This window comes from Stomoxys calcitrans, chromosome 2, assembly GCF_963082655.1.
Source record: "Stomoxys calcitrans chromosome 2, idStoCalc2.1, whole genome shotgun sequence".
NCBI classification, from domain to species: domain Eukaryota; kingdom Metazoa; phylum Arthropoda; class Insecta; order Diptera; family Muscidae; genus Stomoxys; species Stomoxys calcitrans.
This window is the reverse complement of record NC_081553.1, coordinates 94,767,390-94,790,990: the sequence shown is the minus strand read 5'-3', so window position 1 is coordinate 94,790,990 and position 23,601 is coordinate 94,767,390. Positions and strand designations below refer to the sequence as shown.

The following is a 23,601-nucleotide window of genomic DNA, read 5'->3' as shown; positions in this document are numbered from 1 at the left end:
GTATTGAGAGACTAAGCCTAGAGATGGATATAAGGAATGCAGGACAGATGTGTGATAAATTAAGGAGCAATGAAAAGGGTGATTTTTTAGGAAACACTCAAAAACACTCAAATTTGTATCATTCCTACGGAAATGTGATGTGAATCAGCCAAAAATTGTTTTTTGCACTTGGTAAACTTTAAATGGTCATATTTCTATGTAAGCCTCGTAGAAATTAATGTTGCACTTGGTAAATTATAAATTTGCATATCTTCTTAAGTGAGCTTTACTCAGGTTAGGTTAGGTTGAAAAGAGGGCGCATATATTAATCCGCCCCATGCCACTATGGACATACGTCTGAGCCAGTAATCGGTTTGTTGTGCGCTCTAAAAACTATAAAGGGACCTCTTAAAAGAAAATTTTAAGCAAGGAATTCCGTGCTACTTACAAAATCCTTAATTGTTTTTAATACCACTCCCCTAAGTTGGTTCATGTCTGATATTGTGTCTCCACCTAAGTACCAGTATCTGTTGTAGGTGAAAGCCTGGCAATGACAAAGGAAATGCTCCAACATTCCATCATCTTCCCCAAATGCCCAACACATGCTATCACTTGCCGCACCGATTTTACATAAGTGAGCTCGTAGTCCTATGTGTCCCGTTATGATACCAATAGCTATACTGACCTCCTTATGGCTTCCTTTAAGTAATAGCCCCGTTTTCCCACGAAAATCCCATAGGATTTTCGCCGTCCTACCGACCGTTTCGCTGTTCCACAATGTTGCATGCGCATTCGTCACCCACTCCCTTAACTCGGTTAAAAAATCAAATCGGTTAACAAATTCACCAGTAATGTCAAGACTCATAAGACTCGTGAGAATCAGTTTTCAAATAATTGCAATTTTAGCCCAAATCGGAGGAACATATATATGGGAGCTACATCTAAATCCGAGCAGATTTCCATGAAATTCACCAATAGTGTCGAGACATATAAGAAAACCCCTCGCAGAATACGTAAGAATCGGTTTACAGATGACGATATAATTGCAATTTTAGTCAATATCGGACGAACATATGTATGGGAACTATATCCAAATGTGAACCGATTTTTTCCAATTTCAATAGGCTTCGTCTCTAGGCACAAGAAAATGCTTGCACCAAATTTGAAGAAAATTGATGAAGATGAAAATTGTGACCTGTGCTTTGTACACAATTTAAAGTGGACAGACCGACAGACGGACATAGCTAAAACGAATTAGAAACTGATTCTGAGTCGATCGGTATACTTAACAATGGGTCTATCTCTCTTCCTATTGGTTGTTACAATCAAATTCACTGTACCAAATTATAATTCCCTGTACCACAGGGTGTAAATATGGACCGATGATGCCACCAGCCCATAAACTACACCAAACTGTCGCTTTTTCGAGATGCATCGGTAACGTCCTCCTGCAAAGTGATATCTGGGGATTTAATACCTGACCCAAGCATGGCGTGAAATACTTTTGAACGTTGAGGGATGTTAAAAGCGGCTTTGTAGTAGACGAAAGGATGCTAAGTGTCGACTTGAGCTACTCGGGCCCTGTTGAAGGGCCCGACTTCTCAGCTTCACAGTGACTTGAATGCAATGGGAAGGAGAGTCATTATTCGGTAGTTGACACTTATTGTCTTGTCTACTTTCTTGTGTACGGGATATAGTATGCTGAGGTTCCAATCTTTTTACGAAGAATCTTTCTCTCAAATACTCCAAGCACTGCCTCATCCGCTTTCACAAGTACCCATGTTTCAGAACCATATAACTGCACAGGTAGTTTCAGTGTCTTGTATAGAGTAATCTTCGTCTGTCGAGAGGTGGCCTTGTTTCTAAACTGCTTACTTAGTCCAAAGTAGCATCTTTTTGCCATTACTATTCTTCGCTTAATCTCAAAACTGTTGTCATTTGTTTCGGTTACGGCTCGGCACCGCCGTAACCGAAACGAATGATAAAGCTACTGACTGTCTCAAAGTTGTGGTTCCCAACTTTCTCCATGTTCTTTATCTGCTCGGCTGTGCAAGGCATTTTGGGAGTTGAAAACATCCATTTCGTCTTATCTCCATATACTGGCAGACCCATTTTTACTGACTCTCTTTCGATTCTTTCAAAAGCTCCTGTTACTACCTCCGGTGACCGACCTATGATATCGATGTCGTCGGCATAGGCGAGTAGCAGGTGTTCTCTTATGATTAGTGTGACATATCTATTCACATCTGCATCTCGTATAATCTTCTCCAGCAGTATATTAAAGAGATCACACGACAGCCTGTCTCCATGTCTGAAACCTCGTTTGGTATTAAATGCTTCAGAGAGATTATTTCCTATTCTTACTGAGGAACGCGTATCAGCAAGTGTCATTCTGCAGAATCTTATTAATTTAGCAGGGATACCAAACTCAGACATGGCTTAAAATACCTTTCAACGTAAAGGAGTATCGAAGGCGGCTTTGTAGTCAACAAAGAGATGGTAGGTGTTGATTTGTCCTTCTCGGGTCTTTTCCAGGATTTGGCGCAGTGTGAATATCTGGTCTAGGGTGGATTTACCAGGTCTAAAGCCGCGTTGATAGAGCCCAATTATCTCATTGACTTTAGGTTTTAATCGTTCACTCAGTACGCTCGAGAGTATCTTGTATGCGATGGGGAGGAGACTTATTCCTCTGTAGTTGGCACATTCCGTCTTGTCCCCTTTCTTGTGTACAGGACATAGTATGCTGAGGTGCCAATCATCGGGTATGCGTTCTTCTTGCCAAAGTGCGCAGACAAGCTGATGTATACACCTTATCAGGGTGTCGTCTCTGGTCTTAAATAGTTCAGTGGGTAACCTGTCGGCTCCTGCTGCCTTATTGTTCTTTTGTCGGGTCACTGCTACTTGGACCTCATTCTGACTAGGAGGTAAACATTCTATACCATCATCAGGGATTGGTTCTGCGGTATCCTCTTGGCCGCCAACGTCGAACACTAGCAGCTGGGTAAAATGCTCTTTCCATATCCTCAGCATGCCTTCTGTGTCAGTTACCAGATTTCCTTCTTTGTCTATGCAGTAGAATGTGCCTGCACTGAAGCTATTGTTTTGATGTTTAATCCTTTGGTAGAATTTCCGGACTTCATTCTGACTCCCGTACATCTCAATTCGTTCACACTCTCGTCTTTACATCTCATTTTTCTTTCTGCGGAATAGACGTTTCTCCTTTTGCCTTTTCTCCCTATACCTCTCCTTCATCTGGCGCAGTGTTGCTCTATGTGCCACATTCTTAGCTTCAGTAGCATCTCGGCACTCTTGATCGAACCATGGGATTCTTGGGGGAGGCTTCCGATACCCAAGTACGGATTTCGCGGCATTTTCCTTGGAGTGGGCAATGATTTGCTACTGCGCCATTATATCGTCGGAGCAAGGAGTGCTTTCATCAAGCAGTTGGGTCAATCGAGTGGAGCATGTCATTGCCATCTGTTGTGTTTGCTGCTTTTCAATATCCAGCTTCCTTGCAGTGTCAGATCGTACTTTCGACGCCATGTTCAAACGGGTGCGAACCTTTGCTGCTGATCGATCGTACATCTAACACGCTGGATGAATGCCTTCAATATATCACAACGTGATCAATTTGGTTCCTCTTGTTTTGATCGGGTGACAGCCATGTGTCTTTCTGAATATTTTTATGTTGAAATCTGTTGCCACTAATCACCATGTTTTTGCCGCACGAAATCTATCAGCCTCAACCCATTACCGGACGTTATCTGGTGGAGGCTAAACTTTCCAATTAAAATCTCCCAGAACGATTTTAACATCATGGGCGGAGCAGCGGTCATATTCTTTTTCTAGGCGCTCGTAAAAAATATCCTTGGTCTGCTCGTCCTTGTCTTCCGTCGGGGCATGGGCACAAATAAGGCTGATGTTGAAGAATTTGGTTTTATGTGGGATGTGGCTAGCCTCTCATCCACCAGAGTAAAGCTCGAGACAAAGCGTATTAGTCTCCGACTTACCACAAATCCACAGCCAAATTCATGTCTCGTGTTATGGCAGCTTTAGTATAGTTCGTCACCGTTTGGTGTTGTTGTGACGCCATTCCCGGTCCATCGCACTTCCTGTAAGGCGCTAATATCTGCCTTGTACTTCTCTAATGCATCCGCCAGCGCGTATACTGCACCTTCTTTATAAAGAGTGCGGACATTCCATGTGCAGATCCGCAAATCATGGTCTTTTTCGTTTGCGTGAGTCGTCAACGTTGGGGGGGGCCCGTTTTTAAAGGATGATTTTTTGAGGTTAGGATTTTCATGCATTAGTATTTGACAGATCACGTGGGATTTCAGACATGGTGTCAAAGAGAAAGATGCTCAGTATGCTTTGACATTTCATCATGAATAGACTTACTAACGAGCAACGCTTGCAAATCATTGAATTTTATTACCAAAATCAGTGTTCGGTTCGAAATGTGTTCATTCACCGTAACGTTGCGTCCAACAGCATCTTTGAAAAAATACGGTCCAATGATTCCACCAGCGTACAAACCACACCAAACAGTGCATTTTTCGGGATGCATGGGCAGTTCTTGAACGGCTTCTGGTTGCTCTTCACTCCAAATGCGGCAATTTTGCTTATTTACGTAGCCATTCAACCAGAAATGAGCCTCATCGCTGAACAAAATATGTCAAAATTTGAACACATTTCGAACCGAACACTGATTTTGGTAATAAAATTCAATGATTTGCAAGCGTTGCTCGTTAGTAAGTCTATTCATGATGAAATGTCAAAGCATACTGAGCATCTTTCTCTTTGACACCATGTCTGAAATCCCACGTGATCTGTCAAATACTAATGCATGAAAATCCTAACCTCAAAAAAATCACCCTTTACTATTCCTTTGTTTCTCAGTTTTCCGGGGGCGGGTTACTGGCCCAGCGACCCCAACCGCATGGGTTTTGTGGGATTGCACACGTATCCCTCGTTGTGGCGAACCGCTTGCCGCAGCCTAGGAACATACGCTGATGTTGGCCATTGGTTATTTCAATGCGCCAATAACCCACCTTGTCATCTCAAGTATCATTGGCACTCATTATTTAATTAAGAGCCTGTGCCACCTGACTCCTCACTGAGACTCTCCTCTCGAAAATCGCTGACTCCCCGCGGCCGCATTTGCAGCTACTCCGCATAAAAACGGAGCTTTCCACCATCCGCAACCTGTGGACGCTCCCGGTAGCTTTCAGCTAAGCTTCCCGTGATAACGATGGACACCACACAAGTCGGAGCTAAAAGTTCCAGCCTGTGTGGTGCCCATAGCCATCCCGTATCGGCCGGGAATCGGTGTATAAGGGAGCTTTTATACCAGGTTATAAACCGATTTAGACCATACTTGGCAGGTCTGTTAGAAGTCGTAACAGAACACTACGCGCATTTCAGCCCAATCGGACGAAAATTCCAGTTTCTAGGGTTTAAGAAATCAAGTCGAAAGACCACTTTATATGAGAGCTTTATCGAATTCTGAACCGATTTGGCCCATTTGCAAAAGGTCAAAAATTTCAAGGAGATAGCTTCGTTCGACCGCTATCATGATTTCGACAGACGGACGGAGGGACGGACATGGAAAGATCATTTTCGGATGGAAGGTCATCAAGAATATATACACCTTATAGGGTCGCATTTCAATATTTCGAGGTTTTACGAAAGGAATGACTAGATTATATTGGGTTGCCCAAAAAGTAATTGCGGATTTTTTAAAAGAAAGTAAATTCTTTTTTAATAAAACTTAGAATGAACTTTAACCAAATATACTTTTTTTACACTGTTTTCTAAAGCAAGCTAAAAGTAACAGCTGATAACTGACAGAAGAATGAATGCAATTACAGAGTCACAATCTGTGAAAAAATTTGCCAACGCCGACTATATGAAAAATCCGCAATTACTTTTTGGGCAACCAATATTACTTTGATTGGTAGTGGATATAAAAGGTTTTCTTTGTCCGAGACTTTAAATTGTTGGAACATTTCCAGTACGATGGACTATAGTCCATGCCTACTGAAGGACTAAACACCATGTCTATAATCATGCACAATTTTTGATCTCGAAAGATGCGTTACTACCGTAAACACCAGTGTAGGTGAACATGCTTTCTATTAAATCACACCTTACCCAAGAGTATTGACCAGCGCTAAACAGAAAGCAAATTTCTATACTGAAGAAAATTAATTTTTAAGCTATGCCGATGGAATTTCCCCTAAAAATCAAAATCCCTGTACCCCAAATGGGAAAATTTTTTCACCAATCACGAAAAAAGCGCCTATTTGGGGAAATTTCCCCCAAACGGACAACCACAATCTGACCACAGCTGTAAATTTGTTCTGATGTTCACGTCAGGATTCGAAACCAGGCGTTCAGCATCATAGGCGGACATGCTAACCTCTGCGCTACGGTGGCCTCCTTCTTATTAGGTCGTCTTATTTTGGAACTACCCAGATGCTACACCTTTCACATTTCAAATCTTTTGTTGTAGGATAATTAACCCAAAAAAAGACCCTTTACAACCACTGTGCGTACACTGAGATTAACATAATGTGCCTAGATTTGTTGTTTGTTTATAAAACTTGAATTTCATTCTATTTAACATGACTGCAGCATAAACACTTAAGGAAATATTTTGCATGTGTAAAGTGTTTTGTCGTTTGTGTTTTTTTTTTTCATTCTCGCTCTCTCTTTGTTGCTGTTGTGTTGCTTCTTGTTTTGTTTGTCAATATAAACAATAGAACACTTAAGTTAAATGATTGTAACCATTGTTTGTGTTATACTAGCAAACAAACATACCTACTACATAAACATACCCCCACATACCAACATACAAAACGCACGCGTATGCACTCGTACGGATGTTACGAACAAGTTTTCACTTTCATATTTAGCTGAGAGTTACAAAAGAAAACAAAAACAACGGAAGCACGTGCCACTCTAACCAGAATCCAAAATCCCACAGAGGGTAAACGAAGCCAAACACAATGGTACATCTTTTGATTTGATGCTTGTATGTGTATGAGTGGAATATAGGAATGTTGGACAAAATATTGTATGTTACACATAAGGTGTTGGTGTTATTACTGGGGTATTTTGTTGTGAAAATTATGTTGGTAAGTAAATAATAGATGTAATGTTAGCAAAACATACGTTTGTTTTGTGTGTGTATAATTGAAACTTACCTTTTTTGAGCACAAAACCGCAAGGATGATCGAATAGGAAATCTCGAAAATGATTACAATCGGGATCCATACCCGGCTCCTTGCACAGGCACGTGGGACGAAAGAATTGAAAGGCTTGCAGGGTTCTTAGAGCCGCTTGGCATTTGGTAACAGTTACCGTGCTGCAGGATACTGAAAATGGACAAGGCACAGACAGACAAAAATGTAATTTAATCAATTATTGAGGAAACAGAAACAATAGGAAAAATATTTTAAACCAATAAGGAAGGGCAAAAGTCGGGCGGTGCCGATTGTATATTGTCTTACACCTACCCTATAAGTACAAGCTGGGAACTATATCCAATTCTGAACCAATTTTGATGGACCTCGGCGAACAAATATGTTCAAACTGCAATAACTACGGTTGACAAATGACAACATTATTGCAAATTACCCATAATCTGACGAACATATATATATGGGAGCTATATCTAATTCTGAACCGATTTCAAGCAAACTTCTCAGATAATGTGGTAGTCGTCGAGGAAAGCGTGGTGCAAAATTTTGCCATATTGGTCAAACAATGCGCTTGCAGTGGCTCTAGGTGTGAAAATCTGACGATATACATATATGACAGCTATATCTTAATCTGAGCCGATTTCTATGAAATTCACCATTAATATCGAGCGTCATAAGAAAAAACTTTTTTGCAAAATTTCGAGAGAATCGGTTAAAAAATTAGCACTTTCTTGCAATATTTCTCAAAATCGGGCGAACATATATATGGGAGCTATACCTAAACCTGAAACGATACCGAGCAAACTTCTCAGATACTGTGGCAATCGTTGAGGAAAGCGTTTTTCAAAATTTTGGCAAGATGGGTCAAGATATGCGCCTGCTGTGATTTTAGAAGTAAAAATCGAGCGATATATATATATATGAGAGCTATATCCAAATCTAAACCGATTTCCATGAAATTCACTAGCAATGTCGAGAGTCTAGAGATGAATGCTTCCTGCCAAATATAGAGAGAATCGGTTAACAAAAGACCATTTTATCGCAATATTACTGCAAATCGGACGAACATATAAAGGGTGATTTTTTTGAGGTTAGGATTTTCATGCATTAGTATTTGACAGATCACGTGGGATTTCAGACATGGTGTCAAAGAGAAAGATGCTCAGTATGCTTTGACATTTCATCATGAATAGACTTACTAACGAGCAACGCTTGCAAATCATTGAATTTTATTACCAAAATCAGTGTTCGGTTCGAAATGTGTTCATTCACCGTAACGTTGCGTCCAACAGCATCTTTGAAAAAATACGGTCCAATGATTCCACCAGCGTACAAACCAAACCAAACAGTGCATTTTTCGGGATGCATGGGCAGTTCTTGAACGGCTTCTGGTTTTACGTAGCCATTCAACCAGAAATGAGCCTCATCGCTGAACGGTGAATGAACACATTTCGAACCGAACACTGATTTTGGTAATAAAATTCAATGATTTGCAAGCGTTGCTCGTTAGTAAGTCTATTCATGATGAAATGTCAAAGCATACTGAGCATCTTTCTCTTTGACACCATGTCTGAAATCCCACGTGATCTGTCAAATACTAATGCATGAAAATCCTAACCTCAAAAAAATCACCCTTTATATGGGAGCTATATCTAAATCTGAACCGATTTCGAAAAAACCTTACAGACATTGTGGAAGTCGTTGAGAAAATCGTTGTTCGAAGTTTTGGCAAGATTAGTCAATAAATGCACTTGCAGTGGCTCTAGGAGTGAAAATCGGGCGATGGGCTGTGTTGCCCAAAAAGTAATTGCGGATTTTTCATATAGTCGGCGTTGACAAATTTTTTCAACGGCTTGTGATTCTGTAATTGCATTCTTTCTTCTGTCAGTTATCAACTGTTATTTTTAGCTTGCTTTAGAAAAAATGTATAAAAAAAGTATATTTGATTAAAGTTCATTCCAAGTTTTATTAAAAATGCATTTACTTTCTTTTAAAAAATCCGCAATTACTTTTTGGGCAACCCAGCTATATCTAAATCTCGACCGATTTCCATGAAATTCACCAGTAATGTCGAAAGTCTGAAAAACGTTCCTCCTGCCAAATTTCGAGAAGATCGGTAAGCACAGGACCATTTTATTGCATTATTACTGAAAATCGGACGAACATATATATGGGAGCTATATCCAAATCTGAACCGATTTTTTCCAATTTCAATATGCTTCGTCTCTAGATCGAAAATATGGGAGCTATATCCAAATCTGAACCGATTTCTATAAAATTCACCAGTAATATCGAAAGTCATAAGAAAATCATCCCAGCCAAATTTTGAGAATCGGTTAACAAATGACCATTTTATTGCATTATTACTGAAAATCGGACGAAGCTATATGGGAGCTATATCCAAATCTGAACCGATTTTTTCCAATTTCAATATGCTTTGTCTCTAGGGCGAAAAACATGCCCATACCAAATTTGACGACGATCAGATGAAATTTGCGACCTGTAGTTTGTACACAAATTTCGACAGACGGACAGACGGACAAAGCTACAATAAATCGAATCAGAAAGTGATTCTGAGTCAATCGGTACGCTTATCAATGGGTCTACCTCTCTTCCTTTTGGCTGTTACAAACAAATTCACTAAGTTATAATACCCTGTTCCGCAGTAGTAGTGTAGGGTATAAAAACAGAACGGTAAGGTCACAAATTGTCTTGCAGTGTGAGAAGGAGATTAACACCTTTTCTGGGGATGGCACAATCCCAATCATTCGGGTGCCGGGCCATAACTTAGTAAGGGGGAATGAAAGGGCAGATGATTTCGGGTACACGCAGTTCAAGCTGTGGAACACCGAAACGGTCGGTAGGATGGCGAAAATCCTATGGAGGAATCCAGATCGTGAGACAACGAGGCTATTACTGAAAGGAAGTAAGAAGGATGTCAGTATAGCTTTTGTTATCATAACGGGACACATTGGACTACGAGCTCACTTGTGCAAAATCGGTGAGGCAAGGCATGTTGGGAAGATGAAAAGACGTTCGAGCATTTCCTGTGTCATTGCCACGCTTTCGCTGCTAAAAGACACCGGTATTTAGGTACTTAGGGGAGTGGTATGGAAAAATTAAGGCTTTTGTAAGTAGCATGGAATTCCTAATTTAAAATTTTCTTTTTCGAGGATACTTTTTAGTTTTTAGAGCGCACAACAAGCCGATTGCTGGCTTAGGTGTATGTCCATAGTGGCATGGGGCGGATTAATATCCGCACACTCTTTTCAACCTAACCTAACCTAACAACCAACAAGTCAGAAAGAGCCGACGGATTACTCGATGAACTATTTAAGTCTAGAGGAGAAAGGCTAACAAGATGTCTGTATCAGCTCGCTTGTGCCATCGGGCCAGAAGAATGCGTAGCCGATGATAGTTAAAGGAGAAATAAAGGAGAAAAAAAAGTGTGTGACCATTTTTCTATTTATATCTCATATTGGCGAGATTTTTGTTAAAAATTGGGCACCCGCACACACATACGACACATAAAACAGATCAAAACTACATGAATCAAATATTGAATTATTTAATAAAATACTGAGTAAATATAGATTGCTTATTTCCTATAAATAGACAATCAAATTGTATATACGGGAATGCGGCCCATCAAACCGAAAGCTTACGTAGGCATTTTCATCATGTTGCTGCTGCTGCTATTGTTGTTGTTATTTATGTTATTGTTTATCATTATTTTTTTGTATATGAATAATTTACTTTCATAAATAACAACTTTATTCTGACGATTGTCTATATGAACGAGTTCATGATATGCCTGAACATCAATAGTATTTATGATGTCATTTGTCCGGTAATTTGTTTTTCCTTTCTCTATCTCTCCTCTTCTTAGTTACACAAACAAATAGCACATATGAATGCTGATACACCCTGCAAACATTTTTGATTGCCAAACAATCATCTGCGCATCTTCTAGATGAAGGTGACGTTCGCAGATGAGCTCATTTAAGAGTCGTAGACGATTCCCCAGTAGTGAGGAGCGATGTCCTCTAAGCGAATCTTCTGGAAGAGTGTTTCGCGATTCTTCCACATGAGTTACTAAAGAATAAGTCAAAAGAGCCTTTGGAAGAGCTTAGAATCGCGCAAGAATTGAGTGGACGAGTAACAAAAGAGCGGTATGGAAGATTTGTAGACTACTCTTCTGGAAGAGTTGCGCATTACTCTCCTGGACGAGTAACAAATAAGTGTTTTGGAATATTTATCAAATATGGTTTTAAAAGAGTTGCGCGTTAATCGGTTAGAAGATCTAAAAACGCATATCAAGATAAAGTTAGGTTAGTTTAAGTGGTAATCTGCCATCAGACTCACTTAGACGTTTTTGTCCATTGTGATACCGCAGGAACAAAAGAAGGAATATGCCTTCTAGTTCCTACCGTTGAACCATCAAATCGCTTTAAAAAGCCCAACAACTTGCGAAAGTTTACATCCGCTAAATCAGACAGGTTCTCAAAGAAATGAAAACCTAAAGTGAAACACCCTCTGACTGCTAGTGCAAGACACACACAGAAGTTGTTCCATAGTCTCTTCTTTCTCGATGTCCCTACAGCTTCTGCTAAAGTCGTTGCTGGCAACCTTCAGTCTGTCGGCATGTTTTCCTATTAGACAGTAACCTGTCATGACGGACACAATGACTGAGACGTCTGTTCTAGCCAATGACAGCAAAGCGGTAGACCTCTTTAAGCCTAGATTAGGCCACATAGTTTTGGAACACAGCCCCTTCTTTGTGACCATCTTCCATTCGTTGTCCTTTGGACTGCTCCTAAAAACTTAGTTTACATGTCGCTAGAGGCATACCCGCAGATTCTAGTTTCCCTGGAATGTGTAAGGTAGTTCCTAATCTCGCAAGCTGGTCCGCTTTTGCGGCAAAGTCCACAATTGTTGCGGCAAAGTCGCTATAAACTTTGTCACGAATTCCAAATGAAAATCGAACCACAAATGCCTTCGCAAATTGCAAAATACGAAGGCAATCGCGGCCAAAATTTCAACAAATAAAAATTAAAACTGTGGCCCGGCACCCAAAACAGGTGAATTTTGAACTGTTCAGCCATCTCGTTGATCAGATCTACGACAGTCGAGGGCGGTTTATGTGTTCAGAAATACGTTCTCCAGGGATTTAATGGCTGCCTGACCGTCTGAGAAAATATTTATAGCAATCGTCGTTATGACATTATATCCTAACCATTCCACCACCTCCCCAATTGCAAGGATCTCCGCTTGATACACACTGCAGTGGTCGGATAACCTTTTCGATTTGACCAGTTCTAGATCTTTAGAGTACATCCCAAAGCCTACCTGGTCGTCTCGTTTGGAACAATCTATACAGAAGTCTATCCAATCGTTTCTATCAGGAATAGTGGTACAGTACTTTTTATTAAAAAGCGGCTCAGGTAGGGTGTAATCCACACTGCCTGGAACATCGGACAATGTATTAAGTATAACACATGACCAAGGAGAAAGCTCCCTTAACCTCACTGCAGTGGTCGCACCAATTTGTCTAGCCATAATGTTCAGGGGCATTCGATGTAGCATTAAATTCAGTGCATCAGAAGGTGTCGTCCTCAGTGCGGCTGTGATGCAAAAAACGAGCTATCCTTTGGATCCAGTTGACTATTGAACAGTAGGTGGACTTTTGTAGCACCGTCCACCAAACCACAACACCATATAGCATTATAGGTTTGATAACTGCAGTATATACCCAATGCTTACCGCGTAATCTAAGTCCCCTACTTTTCTCAATGGCTCTCTTGCAGAAGTATGTTGGATTTGAAGTTCAATTTCCTGTCTAACAAAACACCCAGGTATTTTGCTCTTTCTGTAAATGGAACATTCTCTCCTCCCAAGGAGACAAGTGCCACTGTAGGCAGCTTGTATCTACTGCTAAAAAAACTACTTCTGTCTTGCACGGATTTTTAACCTAGACCACTTTCAGTAGCCCACTTCGTTGTTTCATGTAGAGCTTCCTGAAGTTTATCTCTTAGAGTGCTGGGAAACTTTTTCCTAAACCCAATTTCCACGTCATCAGCATACGCGACCACTTTTACGCCGTTTTCTTCCTGAGACAATAATATTTTGTTAATGGCTATATTCCAAAGTAGAGGAGACAGTACACCTCCATGAGGTGTTCCTCTGCTGACCCATCTTTTTAGATCCACAGATCCATAGCCTGCCGTAATGCTATTTTAGTAAATAAGTTATTAATAAACTTTCTTCCAGTAGAGTTGATGCCTAGAAACTCCAACTCCATCATGATTGACATCGGTTTTACATTATTCAAAGCAACTTCATTGGCAAGAAATGCTTCCATTGTATATTCCTTGACAGCGAGAGAACCCTCTATATAGCCGACTAGGTCGTGAAGGGCTGTTTCAGTGGACTTGCCCTTACTATATGCATGCTGTTGCCGCGACAGGCGATCTCCAGGAATCTTTGCCCTAAGATATGTTTCTATAAACCTCTCAAGAGTCTTCTGCATTAATGATGACAGACTAATAGGACGAAAATCTTTCGCCTTCGTGTGGTAAGGTTATACTGCTTTTGGAAAGAAAATGATATTCGTGTCCCTCCATCCCACGGGAATATGTGACATGTTGATACATGCAGAGTATATCTCCTTAAGCCAAGGAACCAGCCTATCAGACACAGCTTGTAATTCAACTAGGGATCTTTGCTCTAAGATATGTTTCTTTCAACCTCTCAAGAGTCTTCAGCATAAAGGATCTTTCGCCTTCGTGTGGTAAGATTTTCGTCATATTCGTCATACTAAGTACCAATCGTAGTATAAGCCAAGTGAGAAATCTGTTTGGTGGTTATCCACTCAAAACTAAACATCGAATAAAAAAATTCAATACAAGTCCTTAACACACCAGGCCTGAAAATGAAAACATTCGGGAAAAGTTAACTCAGGCGATTTATAAACAAATCTTCTGGACGACTATAACGCAATAGGTTGCGCAATAATCGTCGCGAAGAGTTGCTAGTTCCTACTTCCGCACACGCAATGGATTATCCAATGATTATCCATTGCCTAAACTTCCTAACAAACAATGGATTGTCCAATGATAACTCATAAGGGTGTTTCACGACTCATACAGACGATTACAACGCAATGGGTTGTAAGGGAATCTTGGCGAAAAGTTGCTAAAACATCCACAAACGCTGTAGATTGCCCAATGATATCGTAGAAGAGTATTTGGTGACTCAAACGGAAGATCTTTATCGTAAAAATCTTCCACAAAATTTTTATTTTTCATCGCGGCGACGAACTTTCTTCCAAAATTACGAAAATGTTTGTACGGCATATGTTTTGTACTCTTATCTTTTGGGGCTTCTTGGACTTCGTTAACCTGTCTATTTGGCATGGTGATATGTTAGTATGTGTGCATGCATCATTTATGACCACACATACACATAGGCACTCACAGGCAAACTGACAAATCGAGAGAATGGCTCTACAGATATTCCAGTCATAAAACTTTTGCAGATATTTACTGACAATAATAATTCATATATAAATGTGAATAAGAGTAAAGAGGTGTGTGGGAGAAATGAGGGAAGGGCAAAAAATTTAGAAGAAGTGTTTGAAAGAAAAATAAATTGTCTGTTTTAAATATTATATTGTATAGAAAATAAATTTTTTCGCAAATTTCTTTAAAATAGAATTTCAAAAAATATTTCTTTCGAATTAATTTATATAGACTGCTAACTAGCATCCCGGCGGTCCTATTTATACCTGTGTGCAAAAGTTCAGAGCTCTAGCTCCATCTGAACAGAAAGTACCAAATGGTACCAATTTTGGTACCAAAATGTGCCAATGGTGAATAGATCATTAAGCCACCCTTCACATTTTTCTTAGTTGTACCGACATGCCATATTTCAGACCTCAAGCTCCATCTGAAGAGTATGTACAAAATTGTACCAATTTCGGTACCAAATGTAAGAATTTTGAATTGATCATTAGGTCATCCATATTTTTTTCAGTTGTACCTACATGCCAAATTTCGGATTTTTAGCTCCATCTATAAAGATAGTACCAAAATTACTGAATTGTGAAAAACCATTTAGTTGTCCATCATATATTTTACCTACATGCCAAATTTCAGACTTCTATCTCCATCTGCGCACAAAGTACCAAATCGTACCAATATTGGTACCAAAATGTACGAACTGTACAAAGATCATTGTCACCCATCATATTTTTCAAAATTTCAGACCTCCAGCTCCATCTGTAAAGTAAGTTCTAAATGGTACAGAAAGTACCAAATCGTACCAATATTGGTACCAAAATGTACGAATTATATATTTTCTAGTTGTGCCAGCATGCCAAATTTCAGACCTCAACCTCCAGCTGTAGAGTAAGTTCTAAATAGTAGCAATTTTGGTACCATAATTTTTAATAGATTATTTAGTGACCCATCATAATATATTTCCTAGTTGTACCTACATGCTAAATTTCAGACCTCTTGCTCCATCTGTAAAGAAGATGGATACAGGTAGAATTTTAAAATTCGACTTCAAATAAATTCGACTTAAAATTCGACTTGGTAAAGAAAGTACCAAATGACACCAATTGCGGTACTAAACGTACGTTTTATCCCGTTACAAGTACTATTTTTCCATTTTTTCTTTTCACCCTCATCCTTTTGCACCAGATGTATTTGAAGTCGAATTTTAAAATTCTATCTGCATCCATCTGCCCTATACAAAGTTCACCCAGTTCGTACCTTTATGGTACTTTTTTTAGTACCTAAATGTACAAAATGCAAATTTTGCCCATGAACATTCCATTAAGGAACAGGGGCAAACTTCACTCATATCAATGAGTGAAGTCCGATTCAAGTTCAAGCTCAATGATAAGGGGCCTCCTCTTTAAAGCCGAGTTCGAACGGCGTGACGCAGTGCGACACCTTCTTTGGAGAAAAGTTTCTACATGGCATAATACCAGCATTAGGGGGGAAAACCAAACCAGGAAATTTTTTTCTGATGGTCTCGCCAGGATTCGAACCCAGGCTTTCAGCGTATGTACGAATGTACGAATTTCCAAAAATACTTTTAGTCACCCAATTATGGTTGCCATAGTGTACCAAAATTCCAAAATTTAAAGCTCTGGTTCAATTTACAAAGAAAGTAAATAGCACCAAATGTGGTACTAAACGTACTATTTCTTCCACTTCCGGTACGATTTTCCAAAAAAAAAATTATTAAGCCTTACTCTGTTAAGACGCTCTTTAATTTGAGCCGCTCCCCCTAACCCCAATTAATATGAGTGCACCGATTTTAGCGAAATTTTATATGCCACCTCATGGTACCCTAAAAACACGACGGTTCATTTAACCTAGGGGGACGCCCCATCCCAAAACCCACCCGAACGGACATCTTTACCGATTGGGACAATATGGGTATCATATGAAAGGTATTTGGAAGTTGAGTACACATCTGCTATAAAAATTTATTATATGTTGTCTGAGGTGCCTCCCCACCGCCCAAGACCCCCCAGCAGGGTATATTTACCAATAAAATGGATATCAAAGGTATTTAAAAGTAGAGTAAAAATCTGATATAAATATATATTCCTTGGTGTCTGAGACGCTTAAATTTGATGTGCGAATTTCGACCAAAATCCGTTCATACTGTAGGTGCCATAGTGGAAATCGTTATGGAAAATTTTAAGAAGGTCGGTTGATACATGCATTAGAAAAAAAACCCTAAAAGTGAAAATCGGGAGGTACATATAAATAGGAGCTATATCATAATCTAAACAGATTTCTACGAAATTGCCCAGTGATCAGAAGATTTAAATAAGCAACCTTAGTGTAGACCAGAAGCCTTTTGGGTCAACGCAGTCCGATTTAAGGGCGTGGGCGACAAACGTGCATGTATCACTGTGGAACAGCGAAGCAGTCGGTAGGACGACAAAAATCCTATGGGATGATCCTGATCGTGAGAGGACGAGGCTTTTACTGAAAGGAAATGAGAAGGAGGTCAGTATAGCTTTTGGTGTTTTAATGGGACACATGGAACTACGAGCTTACTTATGCAAAATCGGTGCGGCAAGTAACAGCATGTGGGGAAGAAGATGAGACGATGTACCATTTTCTATGTCATTGTCCGGCTTTCGCGGCTAACAGACACTAGTACTTAGGTGGGGACACGATACCATACATGAACCAACTTAGGGGAGTAGTATGGAAAACAATTTTGTAAGTAGCACGGAACTCCTAACTTCAAATTTGTTGTTGAGGTTATTTTTCAGTTTTTTTAGAACGCACAACAAGCTGATTTCTGGTTTAGGTGTATGTCTATAGTGACATGGGACAGATTAATATCTGCACCCTCTTTTCAACGTAACCAAATGCAGAATCAATGCTATATTTAGGACGATCTTTCACTGAAACTACGACTTGCATAAGACTTTTCGGCATCTGAATTAAATATGATTAAGGTCAGTCCATATTTCAAAGAAACTATGGAATTAGTAGTGGAGTTATAATAAAATGGGATGATGAATATATCCATGATAGTAGATATCCAAAGTTCGACATGGCCGAACTTAACACATTTTTACTTGTTAAATTTTCGTCTAATTCCTTCTGCTAAACAAACCACCCTCGTTTCTTCACACAACCGTATAACGCTTCCTGTTAACTTTATTCAGCCTATGAAGTTACTATCTCAACTCAAACCACTCGACGTTTGTTTGGTTATTTTGGTTTATGGCCATTTAAAGCCAAAATAAATGATATCGTCTCAATTTTCTAATGTGCTGAACATTTATTGTGACATCAATAATAGAAGAGGACAGAACAGGCCATACAAAGCAGACCAGGCCGGGGCAAACCAGCCAGGATGCCAGCACAATACAGCCGAAAAGTAGAAAATGATATATTGATGTCTGCTGGCCAACACCACATAAATACACAACATCGATGTATGGGAAATAACCTGGCAGTAGCAGTAGGTAGGCATCGAATAGTCCATGGCATGAGAATGTGTTGCCATCCATAAATATGAGAAATCTATATTGGAATATTCCATAGAGCCGTCTAATTAATGGACATAATTAAAAACGAATCAAAATGTCGAAACGTTAATAAAGAGCACTTAATGTTCGTGTCGATTTTATGGTTAAATAAAATGAAAAGTAAAATTGCCCCGATACAGAAAATGATTTTAAGGCTATTCACTGCAACATGACCAAATATGTACAGTAAATAAAGGCTAAATTTAAACGGGGCTAAAAGCTAGACAGTATTGATAAAGAATCAACGGAAGTGCGTTTGGCAGTAAATGGAGACAAAACAAAATGGTTGATATCAACTCCCACAAAGCCCTGTAAACGCGAGCAGATAAAGAAAATGGAAAAAGTTGGGGGCCATAACTTTGAGATAACCAGCAACTTTATTTACCTCGGGACCGCCGTAACCGAAATAATGGTTTTGAAATAAAACGAAGTAGAATATCGGCTAACAGATGCTACTTTGGACTGAGCAAGCAGATTAGAAGCAAAGCTACCTCTCGATACACGAATATTGCACTATACAAAACACTGGTACTAATCCTGCTGTTGTATGGCTCCGAAGCAGGCGTACTTGCGAAATCAGATAAGATGATACTTAGAGTGTTTGAGAAAAAAAATTCTTTGTTAAATATATGGACAAGTGTGCGTGAATGGAAAATATATAGGCGTCGTATGAACCACGAGCTGCATGACGACGATAGCATAGTTAAACGCATCAAAATACAACGGTTCCGTTGGTTCCGGTTTTAGATTGGATGAAGGAGCTCCAGCAAAGAAGTCTTTTGGGGGCTACCATAAAAGAAAACATAAAAGGGGAAGACCAAAACTTCGATGGAGTGACCAAGTGCAGATCGACATTTCGAAACTGGGTGTCAGAAATTGGAGAAGAAATGCAGAGATCGAGACGCTTGTGCATATATTCTACGATCGGCTAGAGGAATAAGTTTTCTGTAATGGCCAAATAAAGTAAAGTAAAGAAGGTTAGATAACAATGGAGAATTTGAAAAAAAAGGGTTCATATTTATATAAGACTAGCTGGCCCGGAGCGATTCGCTACACCCTAAAGTAGATTTTTAAAATTGAATGTTACTTTAAATGTTATAAAGCCTGTGTATACTTTACTTAATTAATTAAGGGTGATTTTTTAAGGGCTATAGGAAAGCTTGTCAAAAAAAAATGCATGAAATCTTTATTTGAATCGATAGTACAGCCCATATAATTTAATGTTTGAAGATTATTTCAAGCAAATTTTGACTGTGACTGCGCCTCAAATGGTCCATCCGCTTATTCCAATTTTGGCACACTCTTTCCAACATATCTCACGAACAAATGCTACAATGCGTCAATTTAAGCAGGCTTGTCTGTATAGACATGAACTTTGACATAGCCCTACACAAAATAGTTTAAAGGCGTTAAATCGCACGGTCAAGGCAGCCATTTAACCGTTTCCGAATGTGAAATAAAATGTTCACTGAACTTGCCTCTAAATAAGTCCATTGTTAAGCGTGTTGTATGCCATGTGGCACCGTCTAGTTGAAACCACATGTCATGCAAATTTAGTTCTTGCATTTTGGGCAAAAGAAGTTGATTATCATCACACGATATCGCTCACCATTCATAGTTATGTTACGATTGGCATCATCTTGGAAGAAGTACGGTCCAATGATGCCGCCAGCCCATAAACCGCACCAAACTGTGACCTTTTTCTGGATGGATTGGTAGCTCTTGCAATACTTCTGGCTGATCTTCACTCCAAAATCATCAATTCTGCTTATTTACGTATCCACTGAGCCAAAAATAAGCTTCGTCGCTCAATGGAAGAAGCGCGCGATGAACTTTGTTAAAAGAGCCCTCATTTTGATAATAAAATTCAATAATTTGCATGCGTTATTCGTTTGTAAGACGATTCATGATTCAATTTTAGACCAAATTGAAGATGTTTAACAAAATACGAAACGAGCGTGAGCTGTTTAAACCAGTGTTACCAAAAAATATAACCCTTTTCATTTTGCTCCTGTATGAGCAAGCTCGTTCCGGTCCAAAGGACCGATCTTCACGGGAACATGGTGGTCATTGTTTATTTAAAGGCGCCAATAACCTTGCCATATTGAGCATCGTAGGCACTCAGTCTCTCACTCTCACTGAGACTCGCCGCTAGATAGCGCTGATTGTCCACGACTGCTGTTGCAGCTACTCCGTGTGAAGCATTGCACTATACGCAACCTGTGAACGCGCGCGGTACCTCGCAGTTAAGTTTCTTGTGACAGCAATGAACACCAAACTGATCGGACCTCAATGTTTGAGCCCGGGTGTGGTGCTCACAGCTATCCCCTGCCGGGTGGTTCCTAATATTCGTACTCTCTTTCATATGTGTCCTGTATTTCCCTCCCGGTCAACCTTCATCCCAGTTTTGCGGTTTTTTTCTGAGTCGGCGGCATATATAAACATAATGTCAAAAACTGCTATCAGATTCGTACTCCACTTCCAATGACGTTTTCTTTGAGCCCCTTATTGTCCCCTATCTATTTATCTCCCACTCTTTGCTCCCAAATTTGAAAGCCAAATTTTTATTCTACACCCCAAAAATTTCAATAGAGTCCCATACTACCCTAATCAGACTACTTTTCCTTTAAGGAGACCTTAAGGGCAGGTGCTAAATTTTGATTTCAAATTGATATCATTACTCCAATACCTTCCTGTCGATGCTCATATCGTTCCTTTCGGTCTACTTTTTTGGTTATTTTTTCTTTGAGTCGGCGGCATCAATAAACTTCTTGTCGACAATTGTAATCAGATTCGTACACAACTTCCAATGACGTTTTCTTTGAGTCCCATGTTTTATTGATCTGCCGACATATTCTTCTGGGGATAATTTGTCGGCCTCCCTTGCTAAATTTTTAGTCTACACCCAAATCCTTTTCAATTGAGTTCCATACTACTCTGATCAGACTTCTTTTCCTTTTAGGAGGCTTTAAGGGAGGTGCTAAATTTTGATATAAAATTGATATTCCTACTTAAATACCTTCCAGTCGAGTTTCATATCGTTCCTATCGATCTACTTTTCCGTTTGATAAGCTTTTGGAGGGAGGGGTAGGCTTTTTGAGACGTATACGCAAACTTTGATATCAGATTCGTGTTGTACTTTCAAATAGTTACCTTTCTTTTGTGTCCCATATTGTCCCGAACAGCCTTCATGTCTGTTTGAGGGGGTTTCTTACCTGGTTCTTGGGGGCGAGACGGTAACACTGACTTAACTCCGTATTTTGATGCGTTAACCAATTTCATTGACGGTAGTTCTCTGGCCTTCACTGCCAAATCGCCTGCTTTCTCATTCCCAGTTACTCCGCTATGCTCCGCCTCCCAAACGATGAGGATGGTGCCATCCTCAGAAAAGGCCTTATGGCAATTTTATTGTCCGTAAACATGTTCACACTCAACGTCCTCGCGTTATCACCACGCCACCTCACGCATTCCCTGATCGCCCGGATCTCCGCCTGCGGGGCCGTATTGTGGTCAGGCAGTCAAAAACAGATTTCAGTGCCTGGGTTCTTAATGTAGAGCCCCAGGCACACTCTGTTCTCTAGCTTTGGTCCATTCGTGTAACATGATCTTCCAGATGGCAATACGAGAGTTCCGTCAATCCAAAACTGTGCCGCTGGCAGCAGTGCCTCGCACTCGACCTAAAGGTTAATCTCAGGTATCCGTTCCGAAAACTCTTCCCTTCCTTCCAGGTTTCGTATCGTCGCCTCGATTATACCGCGATGGTATGTGCTTCCCCTATTCTCAGTCCATTCTCCCAACGCCTTACGACTCATAGCCGTAGGGGCTGGCTAGCACTTAATCTGTATGTCTATGGGTCGGATGTTTAGAATAGTCTCCAGTGCCCCAGTGGGCGTGGTCCTTATGTTGCATTTTATCTCCATACAAGTCCACCAAACTACTGTCGCGTAAATAAATATTGGGCTAATCCAGCTCCTGTAGAGCCAGTGGGCTATCCTCGGTTTCAGCCCCCATTTCGAGCCTACGGCCTGTCAACATAGTGCCCAACATATGTAAGCCTTCTCGGTACGCTGCTGAATGTGACACTTTCAATTCAGTTTCCTGTCTCAGATCACACCTGAGTATTTGACCTTGTCAGATATTTAGGAAATGTGGTGCGTTAAATAAGCCCAGTGTTCTCTATTTCCTTAAGTTGCCTGTCCAAGATCACACCTAAGTATTTCATCGAAATTTTACTATTGAGGAAATGCGGTGATTCAAATTGTCCCACCTTCGTCTTCCTCGTAACCAGGAAGATTTCAGTCTTTTCTGGGTAAGCATTGAGACCCCTAGGTCCAGTCGTGTGCCATTTCCAAGACTCTATTAGCCCTTCTGCATACCTGGTTTGGATCCTTACCCTTTAAAAGTTTTATAACATCGTCTGCGTAGCAGACGGATTCAAATTCCTCCTCAGTCAGTATCCGTAATACCTCATATATGGTGGTCACCCATAGGAGTGGCGATAAAATGCCCCCTGTGGCGCGCCTTGTGCCGATTTCTCCCTATCCACCTGTTGCTTAGCATATGGTTTATCCAGACTCTAAGGACCGGGTCTACCCGGTACTGTTCTAAGGATTGTATCAGTGTGTCCGTCCGCCCATTATTAAAAGCCCCCTCGATGTCAATGCATACCGCCAGTGTGTACATCATGGCAGCGTTCCAAAAGTAACTTCTATGCAAAATTTCAAGTTTGTTGGTTCAGCCAAATATACTCGGCGAATATCAATCAGTACTGATTAGTCTTTTAATCCAAAATATTATACCGAAAAATCATATCTATAATTCCGTTCGCTATATTTAAAGGAGGCCACCGTTGCGCAGAGGTTAGCATGTATCGAAGCCGGTCCAAGAAATTTAAATCGAAAGAGAATCATATCTTTAAATTCCGTTCGCTATATCTAACGGAGGCCACCGTAGCGCAGAGGTTAGCATGTCCGCCTATGACGCTGAACGCCTGGGTTCGAATCCTGGCGAGACCATAAGAAAAAATTTTCAGCGGTGGTTTTGCCATCCTAATTCTGGCAACATTTGTGAGGTGCTATGCCATGTAAAACTTCTGTCCAAAGAGGTGTTGGCACTCCGTTCGGACTCGGCTATAAAAAGAAGGCCCCTTACCATTCAGCTTAAACTTGAATCGGACTGTACTCACTGATATGTGAGAAGTTTGCCCCTGTTCCTTAGTGGAATGTTCATGGGCCAAATTTGTAAATTTGTATATTTAATGGACACAACCTTTAATATCGAATTTCGATCGCTGACTGAATTACATTGTACTTTAGAAATGACTTCCAATTTCTTCTTTTTGAA

At 40.2% G+C, this 23,601-nt stretch overlaps 1 protein-coding gene across 5 annotated transcripts in view; it reads right to left on the bottom strand.

The window, feature by feature from the left end:
- Positions 1 to 23,601, bottom strand: part of LOC106086820 (uncharacterized) — a 739,645-nt gene that overhangs the window by 186,495 nt on the left and 529,549 nt on the right. For all 5 annotated transcript variants that reach the window (XM_059363919.1, XM_059363920.1, XM_059363921.1 and 2 more), the window contains exon 4: positions 7,188 to 7,358. In XM_059363919.1, the coding sequence (XP_059219902.1) occupies positions 7,188 to 7,358 (171 nt within the window). The remainder of the gene's footprint in view (positions 1 to 7,187; positions 7,359 to 23,601) is intronic.